Genomic DNA, 14,943 nt, shown 5'->3' with positions numbered 1-14,943 from the left:
CTTAGCCCCTGAACGCGGAGGCCGAGCGGCACCAGCAACATCCTAGCGGCAAGGGCGGCAGTGAGAGAGGCGACTTCCTGAGCCCACCAGAGGCCAAGTCACCAAGCGATCTAGGCGCCCTCCCGCCAGGAGCAATGTCAGAGGAGGGTCGATGTGCCCAGCTGAGCCCCCAAGGAAGCCAGGCAAGTCCGAGCAAGACCCGGATCGCACCACTAGCTCGCAGCAGCCCCGTCAGCAGGCTCACCTGCAGCCCCTTTTGCTGTGGGGCTTCCGAGGGCTGCGTCGGGCCGCAGCGCCCGGTTCCTCTCCCCACAGAGCACCAGGTTCAGCCATCAGGGTGATCGAGGCTGCATTTGGCTCCAGACAAGGTAGGGTGACAGCTCGTGGTGTGTCATGGGCAGCAGAGCAAGTATTTTGCAGGTAGTTGCAGAATTTATGGCAAAAACCCCTGGAGCTTCATAACCGAGCGACCATGCTGGTCGACAGTCAGGCCACACCCCAAGGAAATAGATTTTTTTTTAAAACATAGAAATTCACTAAAAACCCAAAGGTTACAGGGACGTTATAGTTGGGTTCAGATTTTACATGCACAAAATCATATAAATTCAGCTATTACAGTTAGAGTTATTTCAGTTAACTATAATTCGTGCCGTAAGGTAACTGTAACTGGCGACCGCGCCATGCGTAGTTTTCTCTTCAATAATTTTACTGCAGATGTTACATTGATATCAATGATGTCATAGAAGATGTAATGAGTGATATAATATCTGGGGTAATTAGCAGTGCATGGGGAGGGCCCGAGTTATAGTTATTTTAGGACATGAGTTGTAGTTAGTTAAGATAAATCTTAACTATAACAGCTGAATGTATATGGTTTTGTGTGTGTAAAATCTGAACCTTATATAGATATGCATGTATATTCACCTGTTATAATTAGTTATCTTGAATAACTATAACTTGTGCCCTAAGGTAACTATAGCTCGTGCCCCTGCCATGCACAGTTATCTGATCAATAGTTTTATTGGAGATGGTACAGTGACATTATCAATGATGTTATCAAAGGTGTCACGAGTGCTGTAATTTGTGAGGTAATTAGCAGTGCATGGTGAGGATGCAAGTTATAGTTACCTTACGGCACAAGTTATAGTTACTTGAGATAACTCTAACAGGTGAATTTCTATGGTTTGGTATGGTTAAAATGTGAGCTTAACTGCAACGTCCCTGTAACCTTTGTTTTTTTCATTGAATTTCTATGTTTATTTTAAAGTAATATACGTTAATCCAACCACCACTGTGCACGTCCTGTTTCCAGGTTCTTTGGCCAACCCTTATAACAACCCAACCTCGCGCTGCGCATGGCGTTTGGTTGTGCGGCCAATCCGTGCAGCCAACCCTTATACCAACCAAACCATACACGGCCTCCTCTCCCCAGGCTGATCGCAGCCCCGGGGACCACATCCCCCTGAGCCTGGACTAAACATATAATTTATTTTTGGGGCTCGAGGGCTGCATGGTCCCCGTCTCAGGCCTATCTTGCCTCTGGGGACCCCATCCCCCCGAGGCCTGGCCCAAACATTTTATTATTTTGGGGGTGGAGGAGCCCCACTCCTGAGGCTGCTCTTCGCCCCCCAACCCAAGGATCCGGCCATGTAACCTGGGTTACCCCCAGGGCACCCAGTCACAATTTTAGGGACTGCAGGGGAGCCTGAAGGCCTCTGCAGTTCCAGCTGGCTCCCCACCTCCTGTGGGAGCCGGCATTGCTATCACAGAGAGGGAGCTGCTAAAGCCACCTCTTGAACCTGTGCACGTGCCCTACTCCATCCTGCATCCGTCAGGGGCAATTCCTTGTCAGTCCGCACGTCCCTAGCGGTGCATGCCAACTTTGCGAATACCAAGAGTTGCCCAGCAGGGACCCCGAAAGCCCCCTAGCCTTGTCCAAGTTTAGAATCGCATCCCCTGGATAAAGATCACCTAGTGTTATGCAGCCCTCGTCACTCCAGGCAGTCAGCGACATTACCTCTCGGATCTGAAAAAAAATGGCTGCAGCCATTTGATCAGCAAGGATAGGCTACTCTGACTTTACTTAAAGCATGGGGAGCCAGGTTTTTAGCCTCTTCTTAAATTTCAGCAGAATGGGTTGAAAACAAACGTCCAACAAGGGATACTGTTCCAGAATTCTTGCGAGAACTCAGAAAACTCGGCCTTCCGGCCTTTTAGTTCTGTATCTAGGGACTACAAATAGGGCTTGATTTTGTGAACTCCGAGAACGGAAGGGGACACAATTTACACATTTTTGTTGAGAAAAGCGTGGGCCAGCATTGTAGTAAATCCCATATGCCGTATGCGTAGTAATAAATCTAATAGATGTCTACATGGGCTGCTGTAGCAATCAAGTTTTCGAAGGTTAAAAATAGTTTGCATTCTGAATAGCTTGCAGCCTGCAGACACTTTTCTTTAGAAGTTTTCAATAAATTGAATTAAAAAATTGCAAATACAGAATTGTTTTCCAAGTTTATTATTGTCCGATTTTATTTGTTACTATGCCTTTTACTCTATTGACATGTGCGTTTTTTTTTCTTAGGGAAACAAAACAGAGATTTTGGATACACCGAAAAGGTAAAACAATGGAATTCTGCTTTTCTGTGTTTAAATATTTCTTACTTAGTAAAGATGGAAATTGAGATGCTTGGATGAAATACTCAACAACAGTTACTAGCATTATTAGATTATTTGTGTTGTTGTCCTCCCTTTTTCCCTGTCACATTTACCCTGTCCCTCTTTCCTAGTAATTCCTCCCTCACTTCTGCTGGTCATCAATTAAAAAAAACATGATTTGTAAACCGCTGCAAATCACCCGTGAGGGTACTGAGCAATGGTGACCATTAGAAGGTAGGCTGACCCTCTCGCCCTCTGGTGAGTTTAGGTTGCCTGAATTCCAGGACTCAGCCAGAATTGTTATAGTGCTTTCACTCCAGCTTCTCGGGTACAGCTTGCACAGTGGTGCTCAGGAATACTCCTTAATGCATAATGGCAGACGCCCTTCTGTGCAATAAAACTCCACCTCAGCTGAGGGTGGCGAAACAATGACTTCAATTATCATTTGCATTCTTCATTGAGGGGGAAACGGCCTTAACAACACAGCCCGAACTACGCTGTGCCTTCACAACGCGACCCGAACCACGAATGCGTCTTTACAAATCATTCTTTTACCATACAAGTCATTACAATGACTTGCCTTAGGGAAAGCGTTGTTGGACTGATGTTGGACTTTAAGTCCAACACTTTACCTACTGTGGCGCAGACTGGAGTTGGAATAGTAAATTATACTAGTCCAAATTCCAGCGCTTTCCCCAAGGCAAGTCGTAATGACATGCGTGGTAAAGGAATGCGTTGTACAGACGCGGTTGTGGTTTGCGTCGCGTTCTAAAGGCAAGTGGGGTGAATGCCTGCTTTGTTACGTCACAAAACCTTCATTGAGAGGTCATATAATGATGCTTAGAGCACACATCTCATGCACATCATCTTAATGCAAACAAATTTGTTTGATATGACTTCAGTGATCCTGCCTGTATAATATGAGTTACAGAACCGCCTGTTCTGTCCATGCAATACATCAGGCACCGCTGATCATGTGCAGCATATAACTATTCTGCCTGGAATCCATTCCCATACCTGTGCTTGATGACCGGAAAATCTATCTGGTTGGACTCATCGGTTCTTCTGAGTTCTTCATTTCGAGTTAAGCGGAATGCCATGTGGAGATTTCCAGTGGCTGCAGTTACCGTTACTGGTTGGTATCTCTGTATGGAATTATTCCTATTAAGAGTTGAACCCCTCAGAATGAGGAATAATTGTGCCAACACAGAAGTACTGTTTGGTATTCCACACTTTATTCCCTATTCCGAAGGCTCTGAGCAGGTGGTAAATGTGTGCGGTGGTGGGCACAGAGGGTGGGAAGTGAAGGATTAGTCTGTCGTGGGATGCATTGAATGCTCCCTCCCCACCCCCTTCCCAGCGCAGAAAATCAGGGTTTCATGGAACAAAGGCTTGGCTGCTGTTGCCGCTAAAGACTCGTGTTGTTTTACTGCCCGGTAACATTGGATACCCGGAAAACCAGCTGCAGGAACACCAGACCAGGTGAAACTGAATTCCATATGGTAAGTGGATTTTTTCAGAGTGACCAAAATTTCATTCATTAACACTTCAGGCTGTTATTGACCATAAGTATTCGAGTAGCTTGATATGCAGCTTCTTTTCAGTGATTTGTTTTCCAAGTAAGCTGGAATTGTTTGAGCAACTCTGTCTTCATCACTTTATTGGGATATTACTATACCCCCCCTCTCAAATGAGCACAGTCAAAAACCATTTCTTATCAGAGACCGGTTAATTTGAGTTACATAAGCACAACTCTGCAGGATAGTGGGTTTTATCCCAATGAGTTCGCCAATAACACAGAGTATGTTTATGCTTAAGTAAGTTTTATAAAGTGCTGTACTACTCACAATGAGGAATCCTGGTGCTAAAACAATTAGAATTGGTCCAACATGACGTAGAAAAAGGGTTCCTGAGAAATAGTCTGGTTAAATGTTCCTTCCATATGACCAAAACACATTTAAAATATATGAAAAAGAAAATAGGATTTGAAGTGTATTTTAATAGCTGCAAATTTATCCATTTATGCCCGCAAAGAATTCCCAAAAATATTCTACACAGGCTTAAATGATTTGACTACTGGAGATTTCTCTCTGACAAGTGAGGAGAAATCCTGAGCATTAAATGCCACAAAAGAGGTGAATAGTGGCAAGTTGAATGACAGAATATAGTGAACAACAACATGACTCCAACATATCGTGTCAAAAGTATCATTTACAGAACTATCGAGCTTACATACTTGGTATGTAAAGTACCAAAATATTGTGTCAAAAAAAGATATAAATATATATATATATATATACACACACATGGCATTATAAGTAACTTGTTTAAAATACAAAACACGAAAATACTAATATAATTGAAATAGTTTTAGCAGGTAATGTAAATAAAATATATACATAAATATATATTATATAGTAGCCACTGTATAGTTATAATTAGGATACCAAGAGTTAGGAATGCCTCAAATTTTTAATTGGTAATAACAGTTTGCTGAATCTCCAAGAAACTTTGCAGACCTATTACCTTTTCTATATTGGCTGATGATTCATAGTTTTGTGGTTATTTAGTTAAGGGGTGCAAAGAAAAAAAGGGGGTCCTCAGACTTATACTTTGGTCAGTTCAGCTTCTGACTTCAAAGTTTCAGGGTGATCTGTCTAGTGGGGGCTGAGAAAAAGGGGGAGCATCCGGTCAATGGTTTTAGAGATATTAAAGCCTGGAAAATATAGATATCTGGGCACATGGATACTCTGCAGATCCAACTGGTCCCGTGCTGATATCTGATTGGCTGCCAGCACTTCAGCAAGGAAGTGTTAGCAGCCATCTTGGGACTCTGCTTCAGCTGAGCCCCACAGAAAAAGTGAACATAAAACAGAAAAGGGGCCAGAGTATGGCCCTTAGCCTTGGCCAAAGCTAAATAACATTTTTTTTAAATATCTGGAAAATCCGCAGATCCTCAGATTTTCCCAATGCTTTTTTTTTTTTTTAAGAGAAAAGGAAGGTCTCCTGCATTTTTATGGGGGCTTTAAAAAGCAGGGGGGTGGACAGGACATGCCTTTCCTAGGGCAAAGTTTGAATTGTATGCAGAGGGTTGCATGGCCCACCCAGCCTCAGGGACCGCCACCTCCTTGGGTCAAAGATACAGTTTTATGCGGGGCTGCACTCCCACCCCCTTTAGCCTCTGGAACCACCACTTCCCTGTGCTAAATACACTGTGTATGTGGGGGAGCTGCGCGGCCCCTCCCCGCAGCCCCAGGGACCACCACCTTCTTGGGGATAAATACACTATGTATGGAGGGCAGCACTGCCCCTGCAGCCCCGGTGACTGCTACCTGCCCAGGACTAAATACACTATGTATGTGGGGTCAGGGCAACCTCCCCACTGTCCGGGGACCGCCACCTCCCCGGGGCTAAATACACATACAGGCTGTGCGGCCTCCTCGCATTGTCGAGGACCACTATCTCCCAGGGGCTACAATAAAAGAATGAAGGTAGTCCATTGCAGACCTCTGGCACTGGGGACCACCGCCTCCCGAGGCAAATAGAATGTTGGAGAGTCCCCCTCATGGAGCCACAGATGGCCTTGGGGACCACCATTCCCGGAACAAAGCTTTGACAGCATCCACCAAGTCAGAGCAAACACTCCGCTTTCTGCAAGTATGTGCTGTCAAACAGCATATGCTTGCAGAAAGAGGAGTTTTCTTCTGTTTCCCTGCACACAAATATGCACGCAGAAAAACAGATGAAAACATTGCCTTCGCAAGCAGGAAGCTGCTACTTAAAGCAGCTCCCTGTTTGTGGGAACAATGCCGGCTCCCACTGGACGTGTGGAGCAGGCTAGGACAGCGAGGGCCTTGAGGCTCCCCCTGTGGTCCTGTCTCCCTCTCTCTCTCTCTCTCTCTCACTCTCGCTCACTCTTTCTCTCTATCGCTCTCTATCTATCTCTTTCTCTCGTACCAAGAGTTGGAAGAGAGAGTGAGATTGTAATGCTCACTCCATACATTGACTTCAAAAAGTCAGACTTGCAAGATGTTTGGTAAGAATGTTATAGTTACGTTTCGATGGACAGCAGACCATAGTCACTTCTGGCCTAATGGTAAAGCTCTTGGACTGTCCCTTATTAGGCTGAAGGTTCAAATCGTTTTACCTCATGGCTTTGTGTCTGTTTATTTTCCAGTGTTTTGACTGTTAAACATTTCTAGTGATGTAACATTAAAGTCTTTTTCCACTCACAATCTTTGCATTCAATGTCATAGCTAATTTTGGACACCACATGCTAAGGATTCACTTTTGGCCTAGTGGTTAGTCTCCGACCCGTACACTGAAGGTTGAGGGTTCAAGTGTATGAATTTCTGTGGTCATTACTCGTACAATATCTTATAAATTCACCAGTTATAGTTAGTTATTTCAAGTAACTGTAACTTTTGCTATAAGGTAACTATAACTTGCGCCCTCACCATGCACTGCTAGTTCCAAATCACTGTAACATTTGTTGTAAAGTTATTCATTAAAAAAAACTGCATGGCAGGGACATGAGTTATAGTTACCATAGGGCACGAGCAGGCTTTGTTCCTCACTGCCCGAGAGTGTAGGCTTTCACCCTTGGCTGTCAGAAACCTGTCTGCTAGTGTCAGGCTAGTTGAAACTAGTCAGCCAGCCCACGGGCAGATGGTAGGTTTTCAGGGGGGGCACCTGTAAGGTGCCCGCTGGGAGCATGTATTTATAAATTCATCACTGGGATCAGTGACGGTTTATTAATAAGAGATGTTTGATACCAAACATCCTTATTTTAAGTAAAGCCATCATGTAGCTGGGGAACTCATGTTGACCAGTGTCCAGCACAAAGTACTTAAAATTACTTCCGTGATCACTTACTATGTTTAAGAATCGACAAATACATAGCAGGGGCATATCTGCTCTTGCAGATATGTCCACACATGGTATATAATGCACCCTGCCTTAAGGCTGGAAGGTCTGCTGTAGGGGTGGCTTGCATATATTTCATTCAGTGTTAGTGGACATGGCACACAGGTTGTGTGCTGTGTCGTGTTTTTAGTTTTAGCTGCACAAAGACACGCAGCCTGCAGTAGCAGTCTGTGTAAGCTAGGTGAGGGGTCCCTAAGGGTGGCACAATACATGCTGCAGCGCTTGGGGACACTTTCGTGCCCCTCCCATAGGTACCTCGGTTACCATTTACTAGGGACTTACAGGGATGTCAGAGGCATTGCCAATTGGGGAACAACTATACAGTTTTAGGGAAAAAAATCTGGCACTGGGGACCTGGATAGCAGGAACCTAGTGCACTTTCAGTCAAAATTGCCTCAATTGACATTCATAAAGTGGGGGTGACTATTTGAAAAGGGGCACTTTCCTTCAGTCTTATTACAAACGTAAGCTCAAAGACATGCAGACATTTCTTTTGACAAAATTGTAAAGATACAGTATCACCAAGGGTTGACCAAGGCGACAAAACAGGTTCAGGCAAACTAACATTAAAAGCACCAGGCACTCTACAGATACGATACAAAACATCAATAGGATTATCTGATGGACAGAAAATAAGCATTTCTTGGTTTTAATAAGTATTAAGGCAATTCAAATAATCAAAATTCAGTTAGTTTGGCCAAGGGAAACCCCTACTGATAAGACAGTTGAAGAATAACGTGCTGGACTGAACACATGCGTCCAAAAGACAAAAAAGGACAAAAACAGGCAGAAAGAATTTGGAAAAATGTAATCTCAGGCAACAGGTCACTAACTAAGAAAAGTAAGTAAAAGGGGAAGGCATCAGCATTTATAAGCCCAGTCAAGAGTCCTCTCCTTCAGGTTAGGGAAAAATCTCAAAATCTCAGCAAGGCATTTATAAGGAGCAAGGGCTAAGAGCACAATTCCTCCGAGTCCATGGGGTTCAGCAAAAAAACATGGGATGAGGCAAACAGCTGGAAAAGGAGAGCTCTCCTGAAACGGGTCCTTCTCCTGGTTTTGAACAAAGTCCAACTGGGCATCGGTATATTAAAGTTGATTGGACAAAATGATTTGTCAGTTCATCAGTCCAATTGACGTTAAAGGGGTAACATCCAATAGAAATCGATCATGCGACTACAACTTGAAACATTGTTGTGGTTTCCCAGGTCATGAGAACTTTGTCCCTCTGTCCTCTTCCAAACAAGATTGAAACAAATGTATATACTCTCAGTCCACAGTCCAGCCATTTCCCCATACTTTATGTGTAGTACAATAGGCATCTATTGCCAAGCTAACATACTCATGGGAACAAAATCTGGAAGAAAGTTGCTCCTTAGGAAGATGACGTGACCTTTTCTAGTCAGTCAGGAATACAGGGCCCAGCAGGCCTCACTTTGGCTAATGCAAGTGAATTAAAATGGCGCATTAATACATTCAAATAATACACATTTATTTACTCAAACTATGACTTCAAAATTAATAAACTTAAATTAGCATTCATATTACACTAATGGTAAAATGAATATCTTTGTCAATACATTTCCATTCATGTGACGCAAACTGCATTTCTCTATTTTTGCATATGAATTTTAAAACACTTACCAAAAATATAGTATTGTTTTAATGCAGACTGTTAGTTTAAACTCTAAAATATACCATAATGTCAGATTAATTCTTCAAACATGCAATTTAATCTCAATACCACATAGGGTTCATTAACTAGTCTAAATTGAATGCACGCTAATATAACTTCTCAGTGCATCACATTACAATCAAACTATTGGTACTTTGATTAACATAATGCATAGACTGTCATGCATAGATGATCACGGTGACATGAGGGACAGTACTAATGTATCTGCTACAGCAGCACTATTTTAGGTTTGGCTGGTAACAGGCTTTTTAGATCAGAGTCCAAGGTTAAAACATCCCAATGTTTATGTAAACTGTTATATATTCTCCTGTTACCATGTACCTTGACAATAAGGGTGTCAGACTGAGAAACCACAGTTGGGGGCCAAGTCTAGTTTGAATGCGGGTTGGTCTCTGTCTGTGGTGGCAGCGTTGAGAATTTTTGGGGCTATGCTGAAAACTTCCATCTCAATCTGCTAAATCTCAGGTAGTTTGTGAGTTTTACCTCAGGGGATCCTCTTTATTCTTTTATCCCTTTCTGGCCTAGATGGATGAGCTTCTCTGAGTTATGGGTTTTTTCCCTAAAAAAATAATAATTATTCACTGTGTACCTTGACAAGTGAAACATATCCATTCTGTGAGCTCTGCCTACTAGAAAAAACAGGTTTCCAGCACACGATGTCTGGTCAGCTACTGAAAGCTGTACCCTTGAGATACACATGAAGCATCTCCTTGGTACTGAGGTTTACACAGTTTATGCTGTTGATGGTCACCTTAAGACTTAAACCTTCCTTTCAACTATACTGATTGCTTCCAGGTTCTGTTACTCCTTGAGCTTCTTTGCATCCCAGCTAATGATAGGATCCCTTCATACATTCTTCAAATTCCTCTTTTTCAGCATTGACACTTTTAGGCGTTATCCACAATTTTCTTTAAGGTGTGGGATGCTCACAGTTATAATGATGATTTTCTATGGTATTCACAGTTTGGCTAAACTTCAGACTTCCTGAAAAAGTGAAGAACGTTCTAAGCATACACAACCAGGGGCCACAAGTACCAACATTTGGTTTTGCGACTCGCAAATTGCGAGTCAGAGCGGCTCGCAATTTGCGAGTCGCAAATCCGAATGTTGTATAGTGTCAATGACACTATTAGCAATTTGCAAGGGGGTTGCAAATGCCCACCTCATGATTATTCATGAGGTAGGTCGCAATTTGCGACTCCCTTGGGAATGGCTGCCCTCACAGGGATGGTGGCCTGCTGGAGACAGCAGACCACCATGTCTGTGACTGCTTTTAAATAAAGCAGTTTTTTTTTTTTTTTTTAAATGCAGCCCGTTTTCCTTAAAGGAAAACGAGATGCATTTAAAAAAAAAAAAATTAAATGTTTTTGTTTCATTTTTTTCAGTGACATTCACAAAGGGGAAGGGGTCCCATGGGGACCCCATCCCGTTTGCGAATGTGTTAGCACCAGTGTGACACTGGTGCTAACTGCGATTGTTTTGCAACCACATTCGCGGTCACAAAACAATCATACATGGGACTGCGAGTCGCAATTAGGAACGGAACACCCCTTCCTAATTGCGAGTCGCAATCCCGTTTTGCGATTCTGTAAAAAGTTTACCGAATCGCAAAACTGGCTTTGTACATGGGGAAGTGCTTTTTGCACGTCGCAAACAACCAGATTAGCTGTTTGCGATGTGCAAAAAGCTTCGTACATGTGGCCCTAAGTTCTTTAGCAAATTATAAGACATGGTTTCAGAATGGAGATGCATTGAGGATTGGTTAGAAAAATGGAGAGGACATGAAACATTCCCAACTGGGTGTTGCTAACATTGTTACCTAAGAACTATAGTTTGTGCTGATATTTTTACTTGTGTACTCACAGAACAATTATATACAAACTAATCTCTGAAAAAACACAGTTTTCCAAACACTAATTTTAAATTAAATTGTAAATTAGGCATTCAGTGACTGTGTGCTAGGGTACTCGTGAGAGAGAAAATACTATTTCCCTTGTCATGAAAAAAAGAGTTCCTTTAAAAAAAAAAACGACATCAACTGAGCCAATGAGAATGTTTTCTTCAAAGATTATTTTGATGTTTCTCACTGGATGTGTTCTAAAAAAAATACTACCTGTAGAATGTGAGGATCACACTCTTAACAAATAATTGTTAATTATCTTTCCCATCCTTAGGGATTCTCCAGGGTATGGAAGGTTTACCCTTAGGAAGTGGGTACATTTTTCTTCTGATGCAGTCTATTTAAGTATTAAAATTAGTTATGTCCAGTTAGTGAGATCATTGTCCATGAACAGGAAAAGCCACATAGGAATTTTTGGCCAAACCTGTCAATGGCAGTTTCATCAAGCTGTTTGGCGGAGGGGGTTGATCCAGGTGAAAAAGGGAAATGAAAAAATAAGACACAAAAAACGAAAATTAGATGAGTGGTCACCAGCTGAACCCAAGAGAGGGGGAGAGGCAGAAGAAAGTGAATACCCATGATAAACCCAAAAAGACTATGGCCCTCATTACAACCCTGGCGGTCGGTGTTAAAGCGGCGGTATGACCGGCAACAGGCCGGCGGCAAAAAAATTTAATCACGACCGTGGCGGAAACCGCCAACATAGACAGCCACTTTAACACTCCGACCGCCACAGTGGTACAAACAAACAGCATGGCGGTCACCGCCAACAGACAGGCGGAAGACAATGTACCGCCCACACCATCATGACACAACAATTCGCCACCTTTTCTGGGGAGGATTCAACGCAAACTAAAACACGACGGAAACAGGACTTGGAAGGGAAAACACTCACCTCTACACACCCCACGAGGAACCAGGACGCCATGGAGCCGGAACTCCAGATACTCCCTGCAGTTGTCTTCCTGCTCCTCTACCAGGAGCACGACCGACGGCGGCGACGACCATGGTGAGTACTGCACCTATGACACAGGGGAGGAGGGAGGGAAAAGAGAGTGACACACACACTCAACAAACAACACCCCCACCCTCGCCCACAACAACACACACACAAATACATGCTGAAACATTTCATTTACATCACCCAACACCCCCAGGAAGAACGCAAGGACAAAAGGAAATGAGTTGAACAAATGTAATCAATAAAAATCCATTAGTCAAGAATATATACACTATTAACAAATATGTACACCAAGATTTCAAGTTCATGTACTGCACCATATGGTCCGTGGACCACTGGGCCCAAAAAGCATGGGCGAGGCCCACATAAGATACCTGATCCAAACGGAGAGAACACTGCAGGGGCATCAGATCGAAATAAAACAGGCACCTTAGGAGGAAGGGAAGGGGGGGCACCTCAGCCGGATGAGTGCATGACACCAGCTCCACGAGGGGGCTCCATGCCCATTGATGTATCCTGGGGAGTGCAAAGCCACAGTCTCTCAAGTCTCTCCAGTGGGTGGGTTGCCTGCCCACTGCTCTATCCTGGGGAGTGCAAAGCCACAGTCTCTCAAGTCTTTCCAGTGGGTGGTTTGCCCGCTGCTTCATCCTGGGGAGTGCAAAGCCACAGTCTCACAAGACTTTCCAGTGGGTGGTTTGCCCACTGCTCCATCCTGGGGAGAGCAATGCCACCGTCTCACAAGACTTTCCAGTGGGTGATTTGCCCGCTGCTTCATCCTGGGGAGTGCAAAGCCACAGTCTCACAAGTCTTTACAGTGGGTGGGTTGCCCACTGCTTCATCCTGGGGAGTGCAAAGCCACAGTCTCTCAACTGGATGCCTTTCTCCTCTGGTTCTGGAGGGGGCTTAATGCCCATAGTGCTTCATCCTGCCAAGGACTGAGGTAGTGGATGTGATTCTCCACTGGTTCTGGAGGGGGCTTAGTGCCCAGAGTGCTTCAGCCTGCCAAGGACTAAGGTAGTGGATGCCTTTCTCCACTGGTTCAGGAAGTGGCGTGGCCGCTGGTGGCCGGCTCAGTAGCGGCGATGCTTGCAGCGCTCCTTGGGCAGCGGTGCTGGTGGGGGGGCTCACTGACCTCGGTGCTGGCGGCGGCAGTGTCCTGAGCGGTGGTGCTGGTGGCGGCCTGACTGACCTCGGTGCTGGCGGCGGTGTCCTGAGCAGCGGTGCCCTTCTCCACCTTGGATGGTGGCGCAGCTGTCTTGCCACCCCCAACTGTTGGCTTAGCAGAGCCCTTGGTGGCAGGTGTTTTGGCCTTCTCACTCTGGGATGTGGGCAACTTCTTCTGCTTGGGAGGTGGGGGAATGTCCTTGACCTCCACCCTTGGGACACTGGCAGCCCTGCTGCTTGGCGCACTCCAGAAGCCGGTTACTGCTGGCACCCCTGTGGCCTGTGATGTGGTGGCTGAGGTGCTGGGTTGGGACCTAGAAAGGTGGGCCTTAGGGGACAGAAGGGGTGGGGGAGGTGAAGGGAAGAGGTCAAGGTTTGACAGGAAAAGTTTTTTAGACACACTGGGACGGGTAGATGGAGGGGGTTTGGGAGGAAGAGGTAGTGGTTGTAGGAGGTGTCCGTTTGCTAACTTTGGGTGTAGATGCATGGGCTGGAGGCTGTCGTGAGGTGGATGGCTGTTGGGTTGGTGTGTGGCTGCGTTTGTGTAGTTTGGGAGGAGGGCTCACTGACAAACTGGGAGAGGACACGGGATGTGTGAATGGTAGTGGGGGTGGTGAGTGCACGTGAGTGGTGTGTGGTGATGGGCGTGCTGGTGATGGAGGTAGTGTAGGAAAGTACCATCTTGCCTGGCATGTTACCCCCATTTTTCACTGTATATATGTTGTTTTAGTTGTATGTGTCACTGGGACCCTGGTAACCCAGGGCCCCAGTGCTCATAAATGTGCCTGAATGTGTTACCTGTGTAGTGACTAACTGTCTCACTGAGGCTCTGCTAATCAGAACCTCAGTGGTTATGCTCTCTCATTTCTTTCCAAATTGTCACTGACAGGCTAGTGACCATTTTTACCAATTTACATTGGCTTACTGGAACACCCTTATAATTCCCTAGTATATGGTACTGAGGTACCCAGGGTATTGGGGTTCCAGGAGATCCCTATGGGCTGCAGCATTTCTTTTGCCACCCATAGGGAGCTCTGACAATTCTTACACAGGCCTGCCACTGCAGCCTGAGTGAAATAACGTCCACGTTATTTCACAGCCATTTTACACTGCACTTAAGTAACTTATAAGTCACCTATATGTCTAACCTTTACCTGGTAAAGGTTAGGTGCAAAGTTACTTAGTGTGAGGGCACCCTGGCACTAGCCAAGGTGCCCCCACATTGTTCAGAGCCAATTCCCTGAACTTTGTGAGTGCGGGGACACCATTACACGCGTGCACTACATATAGGTCACTACCTATATGTAGCTTCACAATGGTAACTCCGAATATGGCCATGTAACATGTCTATGATCATGGAATTGCCCCCTCTATGCCATCCTGGCATAGTTGGCACAATCCCATGATCCCAGTGGTCTGTAGCACAGACCCTGGTACTGCCAAACTGCCCTTCCTGGGGTTTCACTGCAGCTGCTGCTGCTGCCAACCCCTCAGACAGGCAGCTGCCCTCCTGGGGTCCAGCCAGGCCTGGCCCAGGATGGCAGAACAAAGAACTTCCTCTGAGAGAGGGTGTGACACCCTCTCCCTTTGGAAAATGGTGTGAAGGCAGGGGAGGAGTAGCCTCCCCCAGCCTCTGGAAATGCT

General features: G+C 45.1%; 1 protein-coding gene across 1 annotated transcript in view; it reads left to right on the top strand.

Annotated features, from left to right (window-relative positions):
• The window catches only part of SETDB2 (SET domain bifurcated histone lysine methyltransferase 2), a 1,110,478-nt gene that overhangs the window by 818,529 nt on the left and 277,006 nt on the right, over window positions 1-14,943 (top strand). Inside the window, exon 23 of the mRNA XM_069203525.1 lies at window positions 2,582-2,616. Within this exon, the coding sequence (XP_069059626.1) occupies window positions 2,582-2,616 (35 nt within the window). The remainder of the gene's footprint in view (window positions 1-2,581; window positions 2,617-14,943) is intronic.

The sequence above is a fragment of the Pleurodeles waltl genome, chromosome 8, assembly GCF_031143425.1.
Source record: "Pleurodeles waltl isolate 20211129_DDA chromosome 8, aPleWal1.hap1.20221129, whole genome shotgun sequence".
In the NCBI taxonomy this organism is placed as follows: Eukaryota; Metazoa; Chordata; class Amphibia; order Caudata; family Salamandridae; genus Pleurodeles; species Pleurodeles waltl.
The sequence above is the reverse complement of the archived record's forward strand: the minus strand, read 5'-3'. Positions and strand labels throughout refer to the sequence as shown.